Source organism: Mirounga leonina, unplaced genomic scaffold (assembly GCF_011800145.1).
Source record: "Mirounga leonina isolate KUSES-001 unplaced genomic scaffold, KU_Mleo_1.0 Mir_84, whole genome shotgun sequence".
In the NCBI taxonomy this organism is placed as follows: domain Eukaryota; kingdom Metazoa; phylum Chordata; class Mammalia; order Carnivora; family Phocidae; genus Mirounga; species Mirounga leonina.
Window position 1 is genome coordinate 1,216,744 of NW_023270827.1, and position 19,671 is coordinate 1,236,414.

Consider the following 19,671-nt stretch of genomic DNA (forward strand, 5'->3'; position numbering starts at 1 on the left):
CTTAAATGACTTGGTATTTAGTTTAGCTCTTGATTCATGTATTTATCTCCCTTTCATACTGGCTTATGTGATCCCCTGTGAGATTGGGGGGAACTGTTTCTTACACAGGTGTAAGTAAGTATTTGGGGGAATGGACTCGAGTTTTTAAGTACCATAAACTCTTCCATGTTTTCATTGTAGACTTTTGGGCATAAAAACAGAAACTGCAAGTACTGTCTCAACTAATGCAAGTACCCCCCAGTCAGTGAGCAATGTGGTTCATTATCTGGCAACGGCGCTTTTTCAGATAGAGCAGGGCATTGAGCGGCGTTTTCTCAAAGCTCCACTCGGTAAGTACCGGTTTTTACTTCCAAATATTAGTTATATTTTAAATGATTCTGAAATTGCCCTTTAGTAGAAATATATGGGCTGACACAGTAAAATTGGCAAATTTGAAAAACTTGAGATGGTATTTTCATTTCAAAACATGGGTTCTTTCAGGTGAGATTTTTAAAAATAGTACTTAAGTACTTTTTACTCTAAAAACTCATCTTTAATGACTGTCTTTTTGACTATTTCTGTCAATCTTTTCTTTTGTGTTTCATCAAAAGAAAGATTACCAAAACATGTGACTAGCCAGATCCTACATAATCAAAAATTGTATATAAATATTTGTTTGTATATAAATATTTGTTATCTAAAACAGAACCCCAAAGAAGCTACTTAAATGTCCACCATTAGGGGTATGGTTTAATAATGTGTGACACTGGGGCGCCTGGGTGGCTCAGTTGGTTGAGTGGCTGACTTTATTTCAGCTCAGGTCATAATCTCAGGGCCGTGGAATCGAGCCCCACTTCAGGCTCCCTGCTCACAATAATAATAATTGGATCACTAACCTGAGCACTGTATAAGAAGCACTAAGTAAGAAATACCAAGTTTTAAAGGGTACATAAATGAGGAAATGCTCTATAATTTATGGTAGGATGATAGAAGTAATACTGTCTGGATTGTGTTTTAGCAATTTATGAAGTTAATATGTTTTTAGGGACTAATCTAGGAACATAATCACTGTCTTTAGGAAAATATGTTTCAAGTTCCAAATCAATTTTCATATCATAACTGCCTCTACTTTCCTGTGCTCTTTCTGATACATTAATTTATAATTCATCATATCAAGTTAGTTTGTATCTCAGTAGTGGGATGCTAGAAGAAACAGTTTTCAAAACCGTATCTTGGGGCACCTGGGTGGCTCAGTCAGTTAAGTGTCTGCTTTCAGCTCAGCTCATGATCCCAGAGTCCCGGGATCGAGCCTGCATTGGGCTCCCCACTCAGCAGGGAGTCTGCTTCTCCCTCTTCCTCTGCCCCTCCCCCTGCTCATGCTCTCTCTCCCTCTCAAATTAAAAAAAAATCTTTAAAAATAAATAAATAGGGGCACTTGGGTGGCTCAGTCGTTAAGCGTCTGCCTTTGGCTCAGGTCATGATCCCAGGGTCCTGGGATCGAGCCCGATGCGGGGTCGGGGGGAAGCCTGCTTCTCCCTCTCCCACTCCCCCTGCTTGTGGTCCCTCTCTCGCTGTGTCTCTGTCAAATAAATGAATAAATAAAATCTTTAATAAATAAATAAAACCATATCTTTTTGGTCTCCTATTGAGAGCAACTTGAATAGACTAAAATCTTTTTTAAATTATTTGAATATTACTTGTTTGAGTAGTAAGAACAAAGTTTTCATAAATATATGGTGCTATCAGAATGTGAATATATTTGTAAATTGTCTATTTTGAAATTGAAGAGTTTATGGCCAGTATCTCATTGTTCTAATAAGCCTATTCATATTTTATAAGTTGATAATTCTACCATGAGCTCAATGACTCACTTTTCAGATTAGAAAGTAGTAGTTGTAGAAATAAATATGTATGGTCATAGCTCACACAAATATTAGTTTGTATTTCCTATATCACTCTTATTTCACAGTCTTCAATATTTCTTAATATTTTCTGTGTCTTGGGGCACCTGGGTGGCTCAGTTGGTTAAGCGTCTATCTGCCTTGGGCTCAGGTCATGATCCCAGGGTCCTGGGATTGAGCCCCGGCTCAGTTTCCCTGCTCAGCAGGGAGTCTGCTTCTCCCTCTCCTCCCGACTCGTGCTCTCTCTATCCCTGTCACTATCTCTCTCTCCCAAATAAATAAAATCTTCTAAAAAAATATTTTCTTTGTCTAAATCGAGTTACATATACAAGGGATCCCTCTCTATTATTTCTTACAACCACATGTGAATCTACAATTACTAAAATTAAAATTTCAATTAAAAGTTATTTGTAAATTATGTAGCCTTTATAAATATTTCACTACTACTCATTAATTCTGTGATTCCAAAAGAGATAAAATGCAATTCTGCTGATTTTTCCATTTCTGAAACTGCCATCAGTTAGTTAGTTATAAATTCAAGGGAAAAAAATCAAATTGTTTAGGTGTCCATATTTTCATCATTACATCTTATTAAATATTTAAACAAAAGGGAAAAGTTAACACTGGGAGATGTTACAGCTTACATCTAGTAGGTTATATGAGAGCTGAGAGCTATAGTGTTCTTTATGCAGGGTTGTATACAGCAGTGTTGGAACATTCATTTCATCCTAAGGGATATAAAAGGAACAGTTTCAATTTGAGGTCTTAAAAAAAGGTGAAATAAGAAAAGTTCAACTTACTTTGGTGGTAAATGTTGACCAAAGTTTAGATGTTGATCATTTATAATATGGGTATTATCATCTACCATTGTTGCCCCATAAAAAGTTAATAGAATAATTGATGTCTGTAGCTTTTTATATTATGTTTAAGCCTTTGGAGGATCTGTTTTGAATGGGACAACAAGAGATAGAGGTGCCTCTGGGGTTTTAAGATAATATAAATATTTAGAGCAACGTAATCAAGAACATCCTTAATCCGGGAGAGAAACGGGATTCTGTTTTATGAACGTTTGAGATAGAATATATATTAAAATTCTCCATTCTTTTGATTATTTTTCAGCATAGCAAATTAACATAGCAATTAACTGTAGGAATTTTCCCAGTTTAGCTTCAGAGATTAACTTCAGTTTCTTGAGGAAGCAAGTAAGAAATAAAAATTCTACTTATATTCCACCTTCCTTAGGATGTCCCTTTTATTCTACCAATTAATAACATTAATAAAACTAGGCTTTTTTTAACTTGAAGTATATTTGAATAATTTTAGGTAAGATATGTGAGAATTGTTTGTTTAGGTTGGTAATTTCATCATTTATAAAGTCATGCTCATGGTTAAACCCTTAAGCTATGAAAAAAATCCTTAAACTAACTTTATCAATTTGAAATTAGGTAACACAGAAATTAATAAAGATCAAAGGGGAGATAGAAAAAAAAAGGACAAGAAAAAGAGAGAGGAGGATCAATCTAGTGTGAGAGATGGTAAATTAACTTTTTAAAGAATATTGTCTTTTTGAAGAATTATGGTTTTACTTTCTGTGTTGCTGAGTACTAGTTTGAATATTTAGCTTTTGACAGAAAACCTTGAACTTAATTTTTTTGGAAAGGAATGAGGTTGGGGGACAAGCTTATAAAACAATATCATCTTCCTAGCATTTTTCTTCTACATTGCATACCTCAGCTAATGAAACTTTTAAAAATTGGTATATAAAAAGTTGACATTGTGAATCTTAGTATACTTAAGTTATTAGTGAAAAAGATGAACAGTGATGAAGGTATGTTTACTTATTTTGCATATAGTATTTATTTACCACTTTCTTTTTTTCTTTTTTTTACTAGCATAGGGAGAGTTATAGGGTGGGAGTTTCTGTATTGTTTTATCTCCAGGAAGAACCTACGTAGTGTGGTCACATGGATTACTATGTAGTGACAGTTAACAATATGAAATCTCCCAGTGTAACATTTAATCATATGACTACCATTATTTCATAGTAGTAAAATCCTAATTCTAATTTCTTGAGGAATTTATTTATGCTAGCATGATGGAAGATAAAAGAGAAATAAGACATTTCTGCCCTTGAGAGTTTTATAATCTGGAGAAGAAGCAAGACAATTAACAGAAAAATGGAATCAATAGTATACAGTTTTTTATCCTTATTTAGGTACTATATAAAAATGTGAAAATGTGAACATCCGTTTAAAAGTAGGTGGGATAGGGATGCCTAGGTGGCTCAGTCAGTTAAGCGGCTGCCTTCGGCTCAGGTCATGATCCCAGGGTCCTGGGATGGAGTCCTGCATCAGGCTCCTTGCTCAGCAGGGAGCCTGCTTCTCCCTCTGCCTGCTGCTCCCCCTGCTTGTGCTCTTGTTCACTCTCTTGGGTGCGTGTGCACGCTCTCTCTCTCTCTCTCTAGCAAATAAAAAATAAAATCTTAAAAAAAAAAAAAAAGGTGGGATAAAAATTGGACCTTGAGCTACCACTGATTTGGTCAAAACCCATAATGTTTCACTAACCTTTGAGTTAAAAATCATTCAAACTGGGCGCCTGGGTGGCTCAGTTGATTCAGCTACTGCCTTTGGCTCAGGTCATGATCCCGGAGTCCCAGGATCGAGTCCTGCATCGGGCTCCCTGCTCAGCGGGGAGTCTGCTTCTCCATCTGACCCTCTCCCCGCTCATGCTCTCTCTCACTCTCTCTCTCTCAAATAAATAAATAAAATCTTCAAAAAAAAATCATTCACACTGACTTTTAAGGTTCCAAAGGCTCTGCACAATTTGTTTTTTCCTTCCACTCTTCCACATTGGCCTGTATGCAGCCTTATTTCTTGCCTTTTCTAATAAGAATGTCCTCTGATTTATCCAGAAAGATTTCTTCAAGATCTTTGAACTAGCAGTTTTTGTTGCCTCCTTCCTTAGAGGTCCTGCTCAGGCCAGAACTTTTCATGAAGCCTTATATCAAAAAACCATGGTAAATAGAAAACACAAAATGAGAGGGTGGAAATAAATCAAATGGACTGTATTATTGCATTTATTTCCTACTTTGCTAATATTTCTCTTTAACTTTACCTGAAGAACCATTTGACCCATTCATTTTTTCCTGCTGTCATTGAGTTATTACTCTCAATTATTTTTGGAGGTTCTTAATGCTTTTTCAAACTGCTTGGTTACTTACATTTTGAGACATTTATTTCTTAAAACATTTAAAATAGTTATTTTATATTCTCTAATTCTAATCTCTCAGGTCTTTATGGGTCAGATTCTGCTGGCTCTTGCCTCTAATGTTTTGTTTCCACATGTGATCGTGGGTTTTGACTATTAACTCTCATTCCTCACAACTTCATCTATGGAAATTTCTTCAGAGAATTTGCAAAGATTTGTACTTGTTTCTGTCATTCAACTGAGGTCAGTACCAATCTGGACCACTTTAAAAATCTTAGGTGTTGGGGCACCTGGGTGGCTCAGTTGGTTAAGCGTCTGCCTTCAGCTCAGGTCATGATCTCAGGGTCCTGGGATGGAGCCCCGCGTCGGGCTCCCTGCTCATCAAGGAGTCTGCTTCTCCCTCTGACCCTCCCCCCTCTCATGCTGTCTCTCTCATTCTCTCTCTCAAATAAATAAATAAATAAAAATCTTAAAAAAAAAATCTTAGGTGTTTTCAGGTTTTAAACTATTTAACGCATTGCTTGTAGTTACATGTTCTCAGGGTAGATTTATTTTCCCTTTCCATCCAACTTCAAGGTCCAGAAAAGCAGATTTCCTGGCTACTTTCTTTCTTCATGGTACCCTTTTCCACCCTGATGCTTAAGGGTATAGCCTTTTGGAGTTCTAGCTTTTCAGCTAGAACTGAAAGGATTCAGCACATTGGATGAGCCCTAGATTTCACATCCTGTCTCTCTCATCCTGCCCAACAAACAGGAGCTCAAGACTTACTAGGGTTTGGCAGGTCTGCTCATTTATGACTTCAATTCTTGTGTATATCTTCATTCTCCCAGCTATATAAAAAATCTCTTAAATGTAGGGACCTAGAATAGACTTGTTTCGTATCTTCTAAATTGTTGCACGTAGGAGCGACAGTATAATGCAGGAATAATGGTAACAGTAACAGTATTTACTCCACGACAGGCATTTTACGTTTCTTTACTTAATCTTCCCAACAGCCCTCAGAAGTAGATGCTATCTACATATTACTGTTGGGGGGAGCCTGAGGCACAGAGGAGTTAAGTAACTTGACCCAGCTCACTCACCTAGGGGAGCTAGTACTTACCTCAAGGCAGACTGACTCCAGAGCCTACATTCCTTAACCATTATGCTACTGCCCAAGAGGACTTTTTTTTTGAGGATAATAGTAGGAAATATGTCATAATAGAAACAAACTATATATGGAGTCTTATATACCTTGTAGAATTTTGACATTATGTGGTAGTCCTTTCATAATTAACCATAATGTCAGGAAAACTAAAGTGGTAGCAATAATTGAAGATTAATTGAAGAGAGAAATCACATGCCAATGTAAAATGATAGACTGGCTAGTTAATGCCATCTAATCAAATGACTCTTAATAAGTTTTTTAGTCCAGAAGACAAAAGAATGATGTTATTAATGAAAGAAAGTTTCAAATGTTCTTATGTAAATATTGGTGCTAAAAGTTCTTTTGGGAAGTGTGGGGTATTAGCATTTTTTATTTACCTCATTTAAAAAATATTTTCTTAGAGATAGAAGACAATAGAGTTGGCATTTCTACATAATTGATATTTTCAGTAATAGCTGTGTTGAGATATTCACATATATAAAATTCATCCTTTTAAAGAGTGTGTAATTCAGTGGGTTTTAATATATTCACGGTTGTATAGCCATTCACCACGATCTAATTTCAGAAAATTTTCATCAGCCCCAAAGAAACCTCATACATGATTGATGTTTAACTTAGAGAGTAGTCCATCTTTTATCTGAAAAGAGGAAACAATATTCTTGATTCAAATGGATAGTAACTGACTTGTAATCATATTTAGCTAGTTCTCTAAGTCAGGTCAAGAATTGATAACAAAGACTAGCTTGAGAACATATTGCCTAAGTTATTTTTCTCTTTTTAACTATTGGAATCCCGAAGCTTTTGATCTACGGATTTAAGTAATTCCTTATGTCACAAACAAGGTGTGGCTCAGCAAATATATTCTTGAACATGAGGTTTTGTTTTTAATATCAACACGATCTTTTTATTGAGTTTTAGAAGAACTTTAAAATCTTAACCTGTTTAAAATACCAAGAAAATAGTTCTAGGAGATATCTGAGGTTTGCCTAGAAACTTAAATCACTTTACATTTTCATTTAAGATGCCAGTGACAGTGGGCGTTCTTACAAAACAGTCCTGGACCGTTGGAGAGAGTCTCTCCTCGCTTCTGCTAGTCTATCCCAAGTCTTTCTTCATCTGTCCACCTTGGATCGTAGCGTGATATGGTCTAAATCTATACTGAATGCTCGTTGCAAGATATGCCGAAAGAAGGGCGATGCTGAAAACATGGTACTTTGTGATGGCTGTGATCGGGGTCATCATACCTACTGTGTTCGACCAAAGCTCAAGGTAGTTTTTCCCTCTTCTACTTCTTAGATTAGAATTGAGTGGTTGAGATTTTGAGTGACAGATGACTAATCATTTCTGTGATTTGTCAAGACTGTGCCTGAAGGAGATTGGTTTTGTCCAGAGTGTCGGCCAAAGCAACGTTCTAGGAGACTCTCCTCTAGACAGAGACCATCCTTGGAAAGTGATGAAGATATGGAAGACAGTATGGAAGGTGAGGATGATGAAGTTGATGATGATGATGAAGAGGGTCAAAGTGAGGAGGAGGAGTATGAGATAGAACAAGATGAAGATGACTCTCAAGAAGAGGAAGAAGTCAGGTAAGTCCTGATATGCAATAAAATGAGAGTTTGTGAGTCATAACTAGACAGTCTCTTGACTACTTAAATACAAATGGAATGATTGGGGCCCATAACTTTTTTTTTCTTAATTTTATTTTATTATGTTATGTTAATCACCATACATTACATCATTAGTTTTGGATGTAGTGTTCCATGATTCATTGTTTGCATATAACACCCAGTACTCCATTCAATACGTGCCCTCTTTAATACCCATCACCAGGCTAACCCATCCTCCCACCCCCCTCCCCTCTAGAACCCTCAGTTTGCTTCTCACAGTCCATAGTCTCTCAGGGTTCGTCTCCCCCTCTGATTTCCCCCCTTCATTTTTCCCTTCCTACTATCTTCTTCTTTTTTTTTAACATATAATGTATTATTTGTTTCAGAGGTGTACAGGTCTGTGATTCAACAGTCCTGCACAATTCATAGTGCTCACCATAGCACATACCCTCCCCAATGTCCCATAACTTTTTAAAAACTGGTGTGTAATATAGTGGCCTAAAGTTATCCTTGCTTTAGTATTCTAAGCATTTGAAGTTATTCCTGAGGGAGTGTAGTACCTTTGTGAGTTTAGCCAGATCATAAAATCAAATATGAGTTCACGTTTGGACAGGAATACCAATTCAGACCCCCATCAGGTTTGATTTTACTTAATTTTATGCCTAAAGCAGCAAATAAGCTGCTTGATGAGGATATTGATGAGGTAAAGATGAATGAATGCAGCTTCCCAGTGCCCCTCTTGCTTTCTCAAGGAGTTATACTCAAATATTGGTGATTTCGGCATCTATGGAGAGAGAGAGAAGCCAGTAGGCACATGGTATTGTTATACTCCTTCCACATTAGCATCCAGAAACAACTCCTATACTACCATATAACCAGATATTCTGCAGCTTAGCAAGCTGTGTCGCCCAGGCCTAATGAATGTGTTGGGGGCCTGGTTATTCCTGCTGTGGCAGCACTGGAGTATTCTCCCCCTTATTTGTCCCTAAGACCTCCCCACCTTTTTAACATTTGAACCCCATTCATGTGGAATCAGGAAAGTGGATGTAAAGCAAGGGCAACTTTGAACTGACAAGGTACAAAAAGGCCAGTCTGCAGAGGATAAGTAGAGAGAGCTACCGCATCTATTGTAAGCAAGTTATTTTTTTACTCACTCCAACTAGCAGGAGCCGTCTTCCCTGTAGATTGTAAGGGCAGTATTTATGTTAAACATAAAGATGATAAAGAATTTGGGGCATTCATTAAGCATCTGTCTTCGGCTCAGGTCATGATCCCAGGGTCCTAGGATCGAGCCCCGCATCAGGCTCCCTGCTCAGCGGGAAGCCTACTTCTCCCTCTCCTACTCCCCCTGCTTGTGTTCCCCCTCTCACTGTGTCTCTCTCTGTTCTATAAATAAATAAATAAAATCTTTAAAAAAAAAAAAAGGTAAAGAATTTGGAAAATTCTTGGAAATACTTTAGGTAGACTGGAAGCCCAGGTATATGGGGAGATGGATAAAAAGAGGCTTAAAGGGGTTGTTTCATCCTTGTCTACAACTTAAAGGCAATTAAAAGATCGAACCTAGGGGTGCTTGGCTGGCTCAGTCAGTGGAGCATGTAACTCTTGAGCTCAGGGTCGTGAGTTCTAGCCCCATGTTGGGGGTAGAATTTACTAAGAATAAAAGTAAGATAAAAGATTGAACCTAGTTTTATATTTTACAATAAGAATCAGAAGGTGGCAAAGAGATTCTTAGCATGGTATTCAGGAACCACAGGTTTAGGGCCTACTTTGACCAAGCCTGTAGATTACCTCAGCATCAGTGGTAATGAAGAGTGATGGTCTCCTGTAGCATAAGGACACCAAAGAAATGTATGTAGAACTCACTGGCTGAAGAGTAGAACAAGGGGAATAGAAATTATCTTATGTGCATCGTTTCTCTGTACAATAATTATGTTTTCTAACAATATTTACAGCCCACCAAAACGAGGAAGACCGCAAGTTAGATTGCCAATTAAAACAAGAGGGAGACTTAGCTCTTCTTTCTCAAGTCGTGGCCAACGACAAGATCCTGGAAGATACACATCAAGGAGTCAGCAGAGTACACCCAAAACAACTGTTTCCTCTAAAACCACTGGTAGAAGCCTTAGAAAGATAAAGTCTGCCCCTCCAACAGAAACTAAATCTTTAAGAATTGCCAGTCGTTCTACTCGCCAGAGTTACAGCCCACTGCAAGCAGATGTATTTGTGGAACTACTTAGTCCTCGTAGAAAACGCAGAGGCAGGAAGAGTGCTAATAATACACCAGAAAATAGTCCCAACTTCCCTAACTTCAGAGTCATTGCCACAAAGTCAAGTGATAAGTCAAGATCTCTAAATGTTACTCCAAAACTTTCTCTCCAAGATAGTGAATCCAAGAGAAGAGGAAGGAAAAGACAATCTACAGGTATGAAGAAGTCTAATTTAAATTATTCTTACCTAAGAAAATGGAATCATTTGGGAAGATTGAGTGTTGAGATATTTTGCATCATTTTTTAAAGGCTGTGACTAAAATAGACTTAAGTGATTAGGGAGCAACCTGGCCTGAAGCATAATATTCATCGAAAGGGCAGCTATTTGGGGAATAAGGTAAATTATGGGTATTTTTCTAGTAGGGGCAAGGTAGTTGTGAGAAATTTGCAGCGTCCTGTTTCTAATGGGGAGATTTGGCCAATATTTCAGTAGTGTCAGTAGAACCCATTATAACACATTTCATTCTCTTCTACCCTTTTCTCCTTTAAAATACACCTACTCATCATCACCTAGGCAAGCTACTTTCAGTTATTTGGGAAGGTTCCTATCTGACATACTGAATTTGGGGTCAGGGGAGAAATGGGGGAGTAATATTGTTAGGGAGTGATCATCGGCTATCTTTTTAATTCTGATAATTGTTGTTTATAGTAATCTTTATCCAAATAATCTATTTATCTCTTTGATTCTATTCTTTTTTTTCTTTTAATGTCAGTAGTAATAAAACTTTAATAGTTCCAGAAAATGAAATTAGACATAAAAAATGATACTGTTCCTTGAAGAACTATAGGTAGGTTGTATTGCATTATTCAAATACATGACAGGATTAAGGAGTTCATTTGGTGAAAGAATGGAAGACAGTCTGTTTATGCAGTCACTAGATTGTCAGGGTGGTGGAAGGGTGTTGTATCAGGTAACTTGGCACCAAGATCTAATTTAGCTTTTCCTATCCCCTTACCTATCAGTTTTGCTCTTCTTCAGGCTGTATGGAAACATAGTATACCAAAACATTTGTATTCTAAAAAACTCTGCTAAGAAAAAAAATTTTGATTGATTTATAAAATTACTAACCTGGTTCCAGTGACAAACGAAAGGGGAAATGTATGCATTTACATTTAAGTAGAGAATTTAAACACCTGAATTCATAATATGAACTATGCTACCCTTTTATACTAATTCATACACTTTAGATTTTGTTATATACACCTTAGGTTTTACGAGAAAGCATTTTGCTTTAAGGAAGTCCCCATATGAAATTAAGAGGGGCGCCTGGGTGACTCAGTCGGTTGAGGGACTGACTCTTGATTTTGGCTCCGGTTGTGATCCCAGAGTCGTGGGATCAAGCCCCACCTCAGGCTCCATGCTCAGCGTGGAGTCTGCTTGTCCTTCTCCCTCTGCTCCCCCCCCCACTTGCTCTCTTTTACTCTCTCTCTCCCTCCTTCCCTCTCCCTCCCTCAAATAAATAGGGAGATTATCTTTAAGATAATCTTTTACTTCGTTATTAAACATTACATTTCTCTTATGCAAGGTAATTTATAAAGAGGCCTACTTGCTAGATCTGAAGAGGTTGCTTTCCCAAGTATGTGTTTCAGGAAATTCTGGAGAATTGCTTGCTTGCTTTTTATTATAGTTGAAAAAATATTTTTAATAAAATGGGCTAAAAAATAATCTATAAACTTTGTGTTCTAAGAATTTTCTTTTATATTCAGTGTTTTTACAACATGTTCCCACTGAATGTTTAATTAATTTGGAAATTTTATGATCAGAAAGGAAATAGTGGGGGCACCTGGCTCACTCAGTCAGTGGAGCATGCAACTCTTGATCTTGGGGTTGTGAGTTCGAGCCCCACATTGGATATAAAGATTACTTAAAAATAAAATCTTTAGGGGTACTGGGCTGGCTCCGTCAGAAAAGCATGCAACTCTTCATCTCGAGGTCGTGAGTTCAAGCCCCATGTTGGGTGTAGAGATAACTTAAATAAAAACTTTTTTAAAAAAATTAATAATCATAAAAATAAATAATAAAGTCTTTTTTAAAACAAAGAGTGAATATTTAGTCCAGATTTTCGTGTTTCAGAATGTAAGTTAATTTATCTCACTATATATCGAATATCAATTTTCTGTTTGAATTTAGGCTATATTTTTATACCCATTTAGCTTGTAGTGATCAAATATTTTGCTTTGTTATCACCTAAAATTATTTATTTATTTAGAATCCTCTCCTATGACCCTGAGTCGAAGGAGTTCAGGCCGACAAGGAGGAGTTCATGAATTGTCTGCTTTTGAACAACTTGTTGTGGAACTGGTACGGCATGATGACAGCTGGCCGTTTTTGAGACTCGTTTCCAAAATCCAGGTAATATCATTAAACCTGAACGTAATAAAATAAAATTAGATTTAAAAAAAAACCTGATAGGGGCGCCTGGGTGGCTCAGTCGTTAAGCGTCTGCCTTCGGCTCAGGCCATGATCCCAGGGTCCTGGGATCGAGCCCCAAATTGGGCTCCCTGCTCTGCAGGGAGCTTGCTTCTCCCTCTCCCACTCCCACTGCTTCTGTTCCCTCTCTCGCTGTGTCTCTCTCTGTCAAAAAAAAAACCAAAAAAACCCTGATAAAATGTATTCATGTACATTACCTGATTTAGTCTGCTTGGCAACTTTGAGGTAGTCAAAACCACCCATTAGTCACCATATACTTTGTTTTTTAAACACTTGGAAAGTTAGTTTCTACACTGAAAGCAAGGGCATTCGAGAGCATTCTCTCCTCAGCGCCTTCCAACCCTGACTGATTCTCATGCATGAGGACAGTAATGTTGAAATAGCTTCAGTGTGTTTATTCTGTGTACTGAGTATGAGTAGATTTAATGCAACTGTGGGCTGCTATTGACTTCTGTTATGCAAAACAGCTGTTCTCAAACTTCACCAGCATCACCTGGGCGGGCTTGTTAAAACACAGGTAACCGGTCCTCACCCCAGAGTTCTTGATTCACTAGGTCTGGAATGATGCTGATGGCGCTGGTCCAGAGACCACGGTGTGAAAACACTAATGTGGAAGATAGGTACTCTTAGGAAACAGATGGCCTAAAACTAAGGCGTTTGAGTTGGCTTTGGAGTTATTTATGTACGGGGGGCAGAACGTGACGTGTGCTGCAGCAGATAGGACAGTGTTACGGTGCTGATGGAAGTTCTTTTTTTTATTATTATAGAATCAGGTTAGTTCTTTTTTTTATTATGTCGCCATCATATAGACATCATTAGTTTCTGATGTCGTGTTCAACGATCCATTAGTTGCGTATACCACCCAGTGCTCATCACCACACGTGCCCTCCTTAGTACCCATCACCCAGTTACCCCATCCCCCTGTAATAGAAGTTCTAATGGACTTCCAGAAGTAGAGAAGAAAAGAGATTGATTTGAGCATTTCGGAGGGAGGGAGTAGCAGGAATTTAAAAGTTTTTAATGGAAGAACTGTTTGGTCTGGTCCTTAAAGATAGGTGGAATATCAACAGTGAGAAATGAAATAAGGACATTGCATGAAAAGGGCATGGTAAGTTAAAGACCCAGAAGTGAGAATATGGGAAACGATGGGTAGTTTGAATGGAACAACGGATGTGTTAGAGGCACAAGTAGATTATAAAGGGTCTCACTTGTTAGGTGTGTTAGGTGAAGGCTTCTGAATGAAAAAGTGATACCTTCCGAATGCTACTTTGAGATTGCTAGAGCAAGAATGTGAAGGATTAATCACCATTGAATAGCATCCTATAAAAATTAAATCTCAGTTTGACTCTAACTCATTTTTCCTGAGTAGTTTTTGCGCTGAATTAAGTTTTGTTACATACATTTTATTATTTATTACAAATGCAATAATGCTCATTAAATAACTTGATAGATACATATATGTATCTCTGTGGAGAGAAATAGAGACAGAGAGAAAGAGAGCACACAAGCAGAATCATAAGCTTTTTCTTTTCACAATAAGTTGTCATTTTTTATAGTATCAGATAAGCTTCTACAACATTATAGTGACTGAAACATATTAAGTGGTTTTAATGGAATAATAGTATTCAGAGATTAACATTCAGTTGCTTTTAAGTGCAGAACCTTCACATATTTGACCACTTATCTCTGATAAATTTTCTATAGGAGAGATATATTTGAATTATTTTACAGGTCCCAGACTATTATGACATCATCAAAAAGCCCATTGCCTTAAATATAATTCGTGAAAAAGTGAACAAATGTGAATATAAATTAGCATGTAAGTAATTTATGTTTTTCTCTGATAATTATTTTTGTTTAAAGAGGTAACTGCTGTTTTTCTTGTTATTTAAATGATGTATATCAACGGATTGTGTAGCTGGCATCCCAGGAGGTCTCTAAAATGCTTGTCTATGTAGATGAAAGATGGATAGGGGTTTGAATGAGTTAGATATTTTGTGGAATCTGATCTTAATAGAAGTTGTGCGCAATTATGTAACATTCCTAATTACATAATTGCATAGTTTCAGTAGAACAATGTTAAAGCATTTGTAGTTAAACAGTTTTAAAAGCTTTAGATCTGCTGCCTTGTTTCAGAGGCTTCAATTTCTAAAGAAAAAAGTGGGCTTCCATTTTCTTCATGTCATTTCCAGATATCATATAAACAAAAAATTATGTTTAGAGTTTATGTACTTTTATTTTAATCTCATTTGGTTTTTTCTTTCTAGCGGAATTTATCGATGATATTGAGTTAATGTTTTCGAACTGCTTTGAGTACAACCCTCGTAACACAAGTGAAGCAAAAGCTGGAACTAGGCTTCAAGCCTTTTTTCATATTCAGGCTCAAAAACTTGGACTCCATGTCACGCCTGGGAATGTGGATCAAGTTAGCACACCACCAGCTGCAAAAAAGTCACGAATCTAATTTTGTCCTTCTAAAGGATATATTTGAGGAAAACAAATTGTTCATGAAAATGGAACATTAAATCATGCTCTAAAGCAGACATATATATATAAAGCAATAACAGCTGATTGACCACACTGAAGTGTGGCCTGCACTATATTCTCAATTTTAATATTAAGCACTCAGGAGAATGTAGGAAAGATTTCCTTTGCTACAGTTTTGTTCAGTATCTAATAAGTTTGATAGATGTATTGGATACAGTACTGGTTTACAGAGGTTTTTGTACATTTTGAGATCATTCATGTGTCCCAATATCTTTGAAAGTATTTTTTCACCTGTGATTTATTTTGTCATTGATTTTTTTTAGAAGTGGTATTAAGGAAGATTTATCTGTATACAGATACATCTTCTATTATAGCACAGTTTAGAAAAGTATATATGTCTAAGAATTGTTTAATGAGCACATTCTTTCAACACTACACATGAATGAATCCAATTTTATATCCTTGAAGTGCTGTACCAGTGCTGGCTGGAGGTATTAAGTCTGAGTTTATTAACTAGATATTTATTTAGCATTCAAAATAATTTGTGAATTTGTTTTGTATTTATAAAATTTGTACCTGGAAAATGTTCTTTAATTTTTTTAAACATTTTACTGTGTTTTTGTTTTATTTCTCTAACTTCCTTCATGATCAATCAATAAAAGGTAACACCCCCCCCTTTCCCTGACAGTTCTTCCAGTTTTATAGAACTGTATTACAAGTTTCTGTGTACAACTTTTTAAGTGTACAAATAAAATGATACATGTTTTTCAAGTATTCTGAATCTGGAATTTTTACAAATCAGAACTGAACTATTACACATGATACATACTGACCATAGGAACTAATGTTTTATTGTACGTGAGTCTCTATGGCAGTGATTTGCATCTTTTTCAGCCCAAACCTTTGGAGGAGTAAGATACCTCCCATGAGGAACAGTAGCAGTCTGTGACCGGGATTCTCAGTAAAAAGAAGAAAGAAAGTTTGGAATATGCCTACCTGGTTAAAAAATACCACTCAAAAATTTTTAAAATAGAAAGTGCTATTTCTTAGGTATAGAAGATACAGAGGGGCCTCAGTTTCATAGGAGTAGCTGTTCCTTTTAGGATGCAAAAGACAGATGTCCTCCCTTTTTGGGAGGCAGTAGAGTGATCCCTCTATTTGCTCATCTAAATCTGGACAATATTATATTCTCATTTAATTAGGTTTATTTATTTGGGTAGTTACCCCTCTTTCGTGTCTCTCTCTTATGCTTTGAGATGATCAGCTCTCTGGATTCTTTGAATGAATATGTTCACAACTATAACTTGGTATTTTTGTAATCATTTCATATGCCAATAACCAAATTTCTTAGAAAATTTTACCTTAGGGGCGCCTAGGTGGCCCAGTCGGTTGGGCATCTGCCTTTGGCTCAGGTCATGATCTTAGGGTCCTGGGATTGAGTCCTGCATGAGGCTCCCTTGCTCAGCGGGGAGTCTGCTTCTGCCTCTGCCTACCACTCCCCCTGCTTGTGCGCTCTCTCACTGTCACATAAATAAATAAAATCTTTTTTAAAAAATGAAAATTTTACTTTAATAGTATATTAAATATTCAGGAAAGAATTCTAAAATATAGGGGCGCCTGGGTGGCTCAGATGGTTAAGCGTCTGCCTTCGGCTCGGGTCGTGATCCCAGGGTCCTGGGATCGAGCCCTGCGTCGGGCTTCCTGCTCGGCGGGAAGCCTGCTTCTCCCTCTCCTGCTCCCCCTGCTTGTGTTCCCTCTCTCGCTGTGTCTCTCTCTGTCAAATAAATAAATAAATAAATCTTAAAAAACAAAACAAAAACAAGAATTCTAAAATATACACTTTAATAGTAAATTATCTGATTACTTAATATTCTTCACTTTTTAATATTAATTTTTATATATTTGCTTTTCTTGTAGACTAAATACTAAGAAGGAAAATTCTGGCTAACTACTGAATTACTGAGTTTGAAAGTCTGTCTGAAAACTTGGCAATTTAGGGGCGCCTGGGTGGCTCAGTCAGTTAAGCATCTGCCTTCAGCTCAGGTCATGATCTCAGGGTCCTGGGATCAAGCCCCACGAGGGGATCCCTGCTCAACAGGGAGTCTGCTTCTCTTCCCTCTGCTCCCCCAACTCATTCTCTCTCTCTCTCTCTCGCTCTCTCTCTTAAATAAATAAAATCTTAAAAAAAAAAAAAAAAAAATGTAGACTGGTGGGGTGCCTGGCTGCCTCATTCAGTAGAGCATACCACTCTTGATCTCAGGGTCATGAGTTCGAGCCCCATGTTAGATGTAGAGATTACCTTAAAAAAATAAAATCTGAAAGAAAGAGAGGGAAAGAGAAAGAAAGAAGGGAAGGAAGAAAGAAAAAGAGAGGAAGGAAGAAAGAAGGAGAAAGAAAAAATGTAGATTGGAAAAAAAATTTTTCTAAAATGTCCAAAAACCTATAAGGAGGAAAAAAAAAAAAAAACTTTAAAAATGATCCTTAGGCAGACTTCTACTTCTGGGATAAAGAAGTAAGTAAGCATCCTTTTCCCTAATCCTCCTGCTATAAAACTAAAAACTAAAACCCCTGGATGTTATGTATAAAGCAAACTTAAGCCTGAAAGTTGGAGAGGAGGCAGACTGACTGGGGACCTTGGGATCTGAGGAAAGAGTGATGAGTTCCCTGGGTTTTGTTTTTGGCTCATATATCCAGACGATACTGAAGAAGCCGGCATCTGGAAATTCTAAATGGCACAAACAAAACAAAAGCCACGACAAAAGCTTTTCCTAGCCAAAGGACTGGCAAAGGAACAGCCTAGTAAGACAAAGCATTTGGACAATAACACTCCATTCCAGCCAAACACCACAGACAAAAACTGGCCTTACCCACACACCCAGCAAAAATCAAGTGGGGAGCCTAGACTTCCACCCTCATTAGGATAAAATGAGGTGCCCCAACACCCCCACTGAAGCCGTGTGAGTGGAGACTCAGAAGGGAGCCTGGACTTTCATCCCCACCAGTCAGTAGTGACGTACTTCCCTGCTCCCCCACAGCGTCAGTGGAGACCAGGAGGCGCCTAGCCTCACACCAGTGGCCAGCAATAATGGGAACCCCATTTCTGGTGTCATAAGAGGCTGAGTGGGAAATTTGGATTTCTACTGCATCTGGCAATTACAAGGCAGTTCCCAGGCTTTCCCTGCCAGTGGGATCAGAGAAAGCCAGCGAAGCAAGAAGATTTAAATAAGGTCCAGAGTCATAATACGAAAATGTCCATGTTTCAGTCGAAAATTACACCACGAACTAGGAAGATCTCAAACTGAATGAAAAAGAGAAAGATGCCAACACCAAGATGACAAAACTATGTGACAAAGATTTTAAAGCATCCATGATAGGGGCACCTGGGTGGCTTAGTTAAGCGTCTGAATCTTTGTTTCCGCTCAGGTCATGATTCCGTGGTGAAGAGGTCGAGCCCCGCATGGAGCCCCACGTTGGGCTTCATCCTCATCTGAAAGTCTGCTTCCCCTTCTTCCCTCCACCTGAATTCTCTCTGCCTCTGAAATAACTAAATCTAAAAAAAGAAAAATATAAAGCACCATGATAAGAATGCTTCAGTGAGCAACTACAAACACACCTGAAACAGTTTCAGTTTTCTATTGCTGCTGTAACAAATTGCCACAAATTTAGCAGCTTAGATGATATAAGCTTGTTAGTTGTGGGTTAGAAGTCTGACACAAATCTCATGGGCTAAAATAAAGTTTTCAGAGAACTGCTTTCCTTCCTGAAGTCTCTAGGAAAGAACCATTTCCGTGCTCTTTCCAGCTTCTAGAGGTCACCCACATTCCTTGGCTCATGGCCCCCTTCATCTTCAAATCTACCAACATAACATTTCTCTGTGCCTTTCTTCAATAATCACATCTTCCTCTAACCACTGCCAGGGAATTTTCTCTGATTTTAAAGACCCATTTGAGTAGATTATATCTGCCCACACAACTAGGAAAATCTTCCCATTCAAGGTCCTTGAGTTAATCGCATTTTAGAAGTCTCTTTTGCCATGTAAAGTAACATATTCATAGGGATTCCAGGGATTGGGACGCGTACATCTTTGGAGAAGGAACAGAAAAGAAAAAAAAAGGTAGACATAAACCCTAACAAAGCAATAATTATATGCTTTTTTTTTTTTGGACAGAGGCTGCGAGAGAGGGAACACAAGCAGGGGGAGTGGGAGAGGGAGAAGCAGGCTTCCCGCTGAGCAGGGAGCCCGATGCGGGGCTTGATCCCAGGACCGTGGGATCATGACCCGAGCCACCCAGGCTTAATCTATACCGATTAAAAAAATAGAACAACGGGGCGCCTGGGTGGCTCAGATGGTTAAGCGTCTGCCTTCAGCTCAGGTCATGATCCCAGGGTCCTGGGATTGAGCCCCACATCGGGCTTCTGGCTCAGCGAGGAGCCTGCTTCTCCCTCTGCCTCTGCCTCTCTCCCTGCTCATGCTTTCTCTCTCTCTCTGTATCTCTGTGTCTCAAATGAGTAAATAAAATCTTTAAAAAAAAAAAAATAGAACAACAACAAAAGAAATTGGCCAGGGCTGGGAGGGAGAGAGTAAAAGAGGGTTGAATAGAACACAGGGGCTTTTTAGGGCAGTGAAACTATTCTGTATGATTCT

At 38.0% G+C, this 19,671-nt stretch overlaps 1 protein-coding gene across 1 annotated transcript in view; it reads left to right on the forward strand.

Moving 5' to 3' along the window:
* Window positions 1-15,797, forward strand: part of LOC118002893 (bromodomain adjacent to zinc finger domain protein 1A-like) — a 91,795-nt gene extending 75,998 nt beyond the window's left edge. Inside the window, exons 21-27 of the mRNA XM_034993505.1 lie at window positions 181-329; window positions 7,256-7,503; window positions 7,594-7,820; window positions 9,794-10,263; window positions 12,319-12,461; window positions 14,271-14,358; window positions 14,807-15,797. Of these exons, the coding sequence (XP_034849396.1) occupies window positions 181-329; window positions 7,256-7,503; window positions 7,594-7,820; window positions 9,794-10,263; window positions 12,319-12,461; window positions 14,271-14,358; window positions 14,807-15,003 (1,522 nt within the window). The 3' untranslated portion in view covers window positions 15,004-15,797. The remainder of the gene's footprint in view (window positions 1-180; window positions 330-7,255; window positions 7,504-7,593; window positions 7,821-9,793; window positions 10,264-12,318; window positions 12,462-14,270; window positions 14,359-14,806) is intronic.
* Window positions 15,798-19,671: the final 3,874 nt, after the last annotated feature.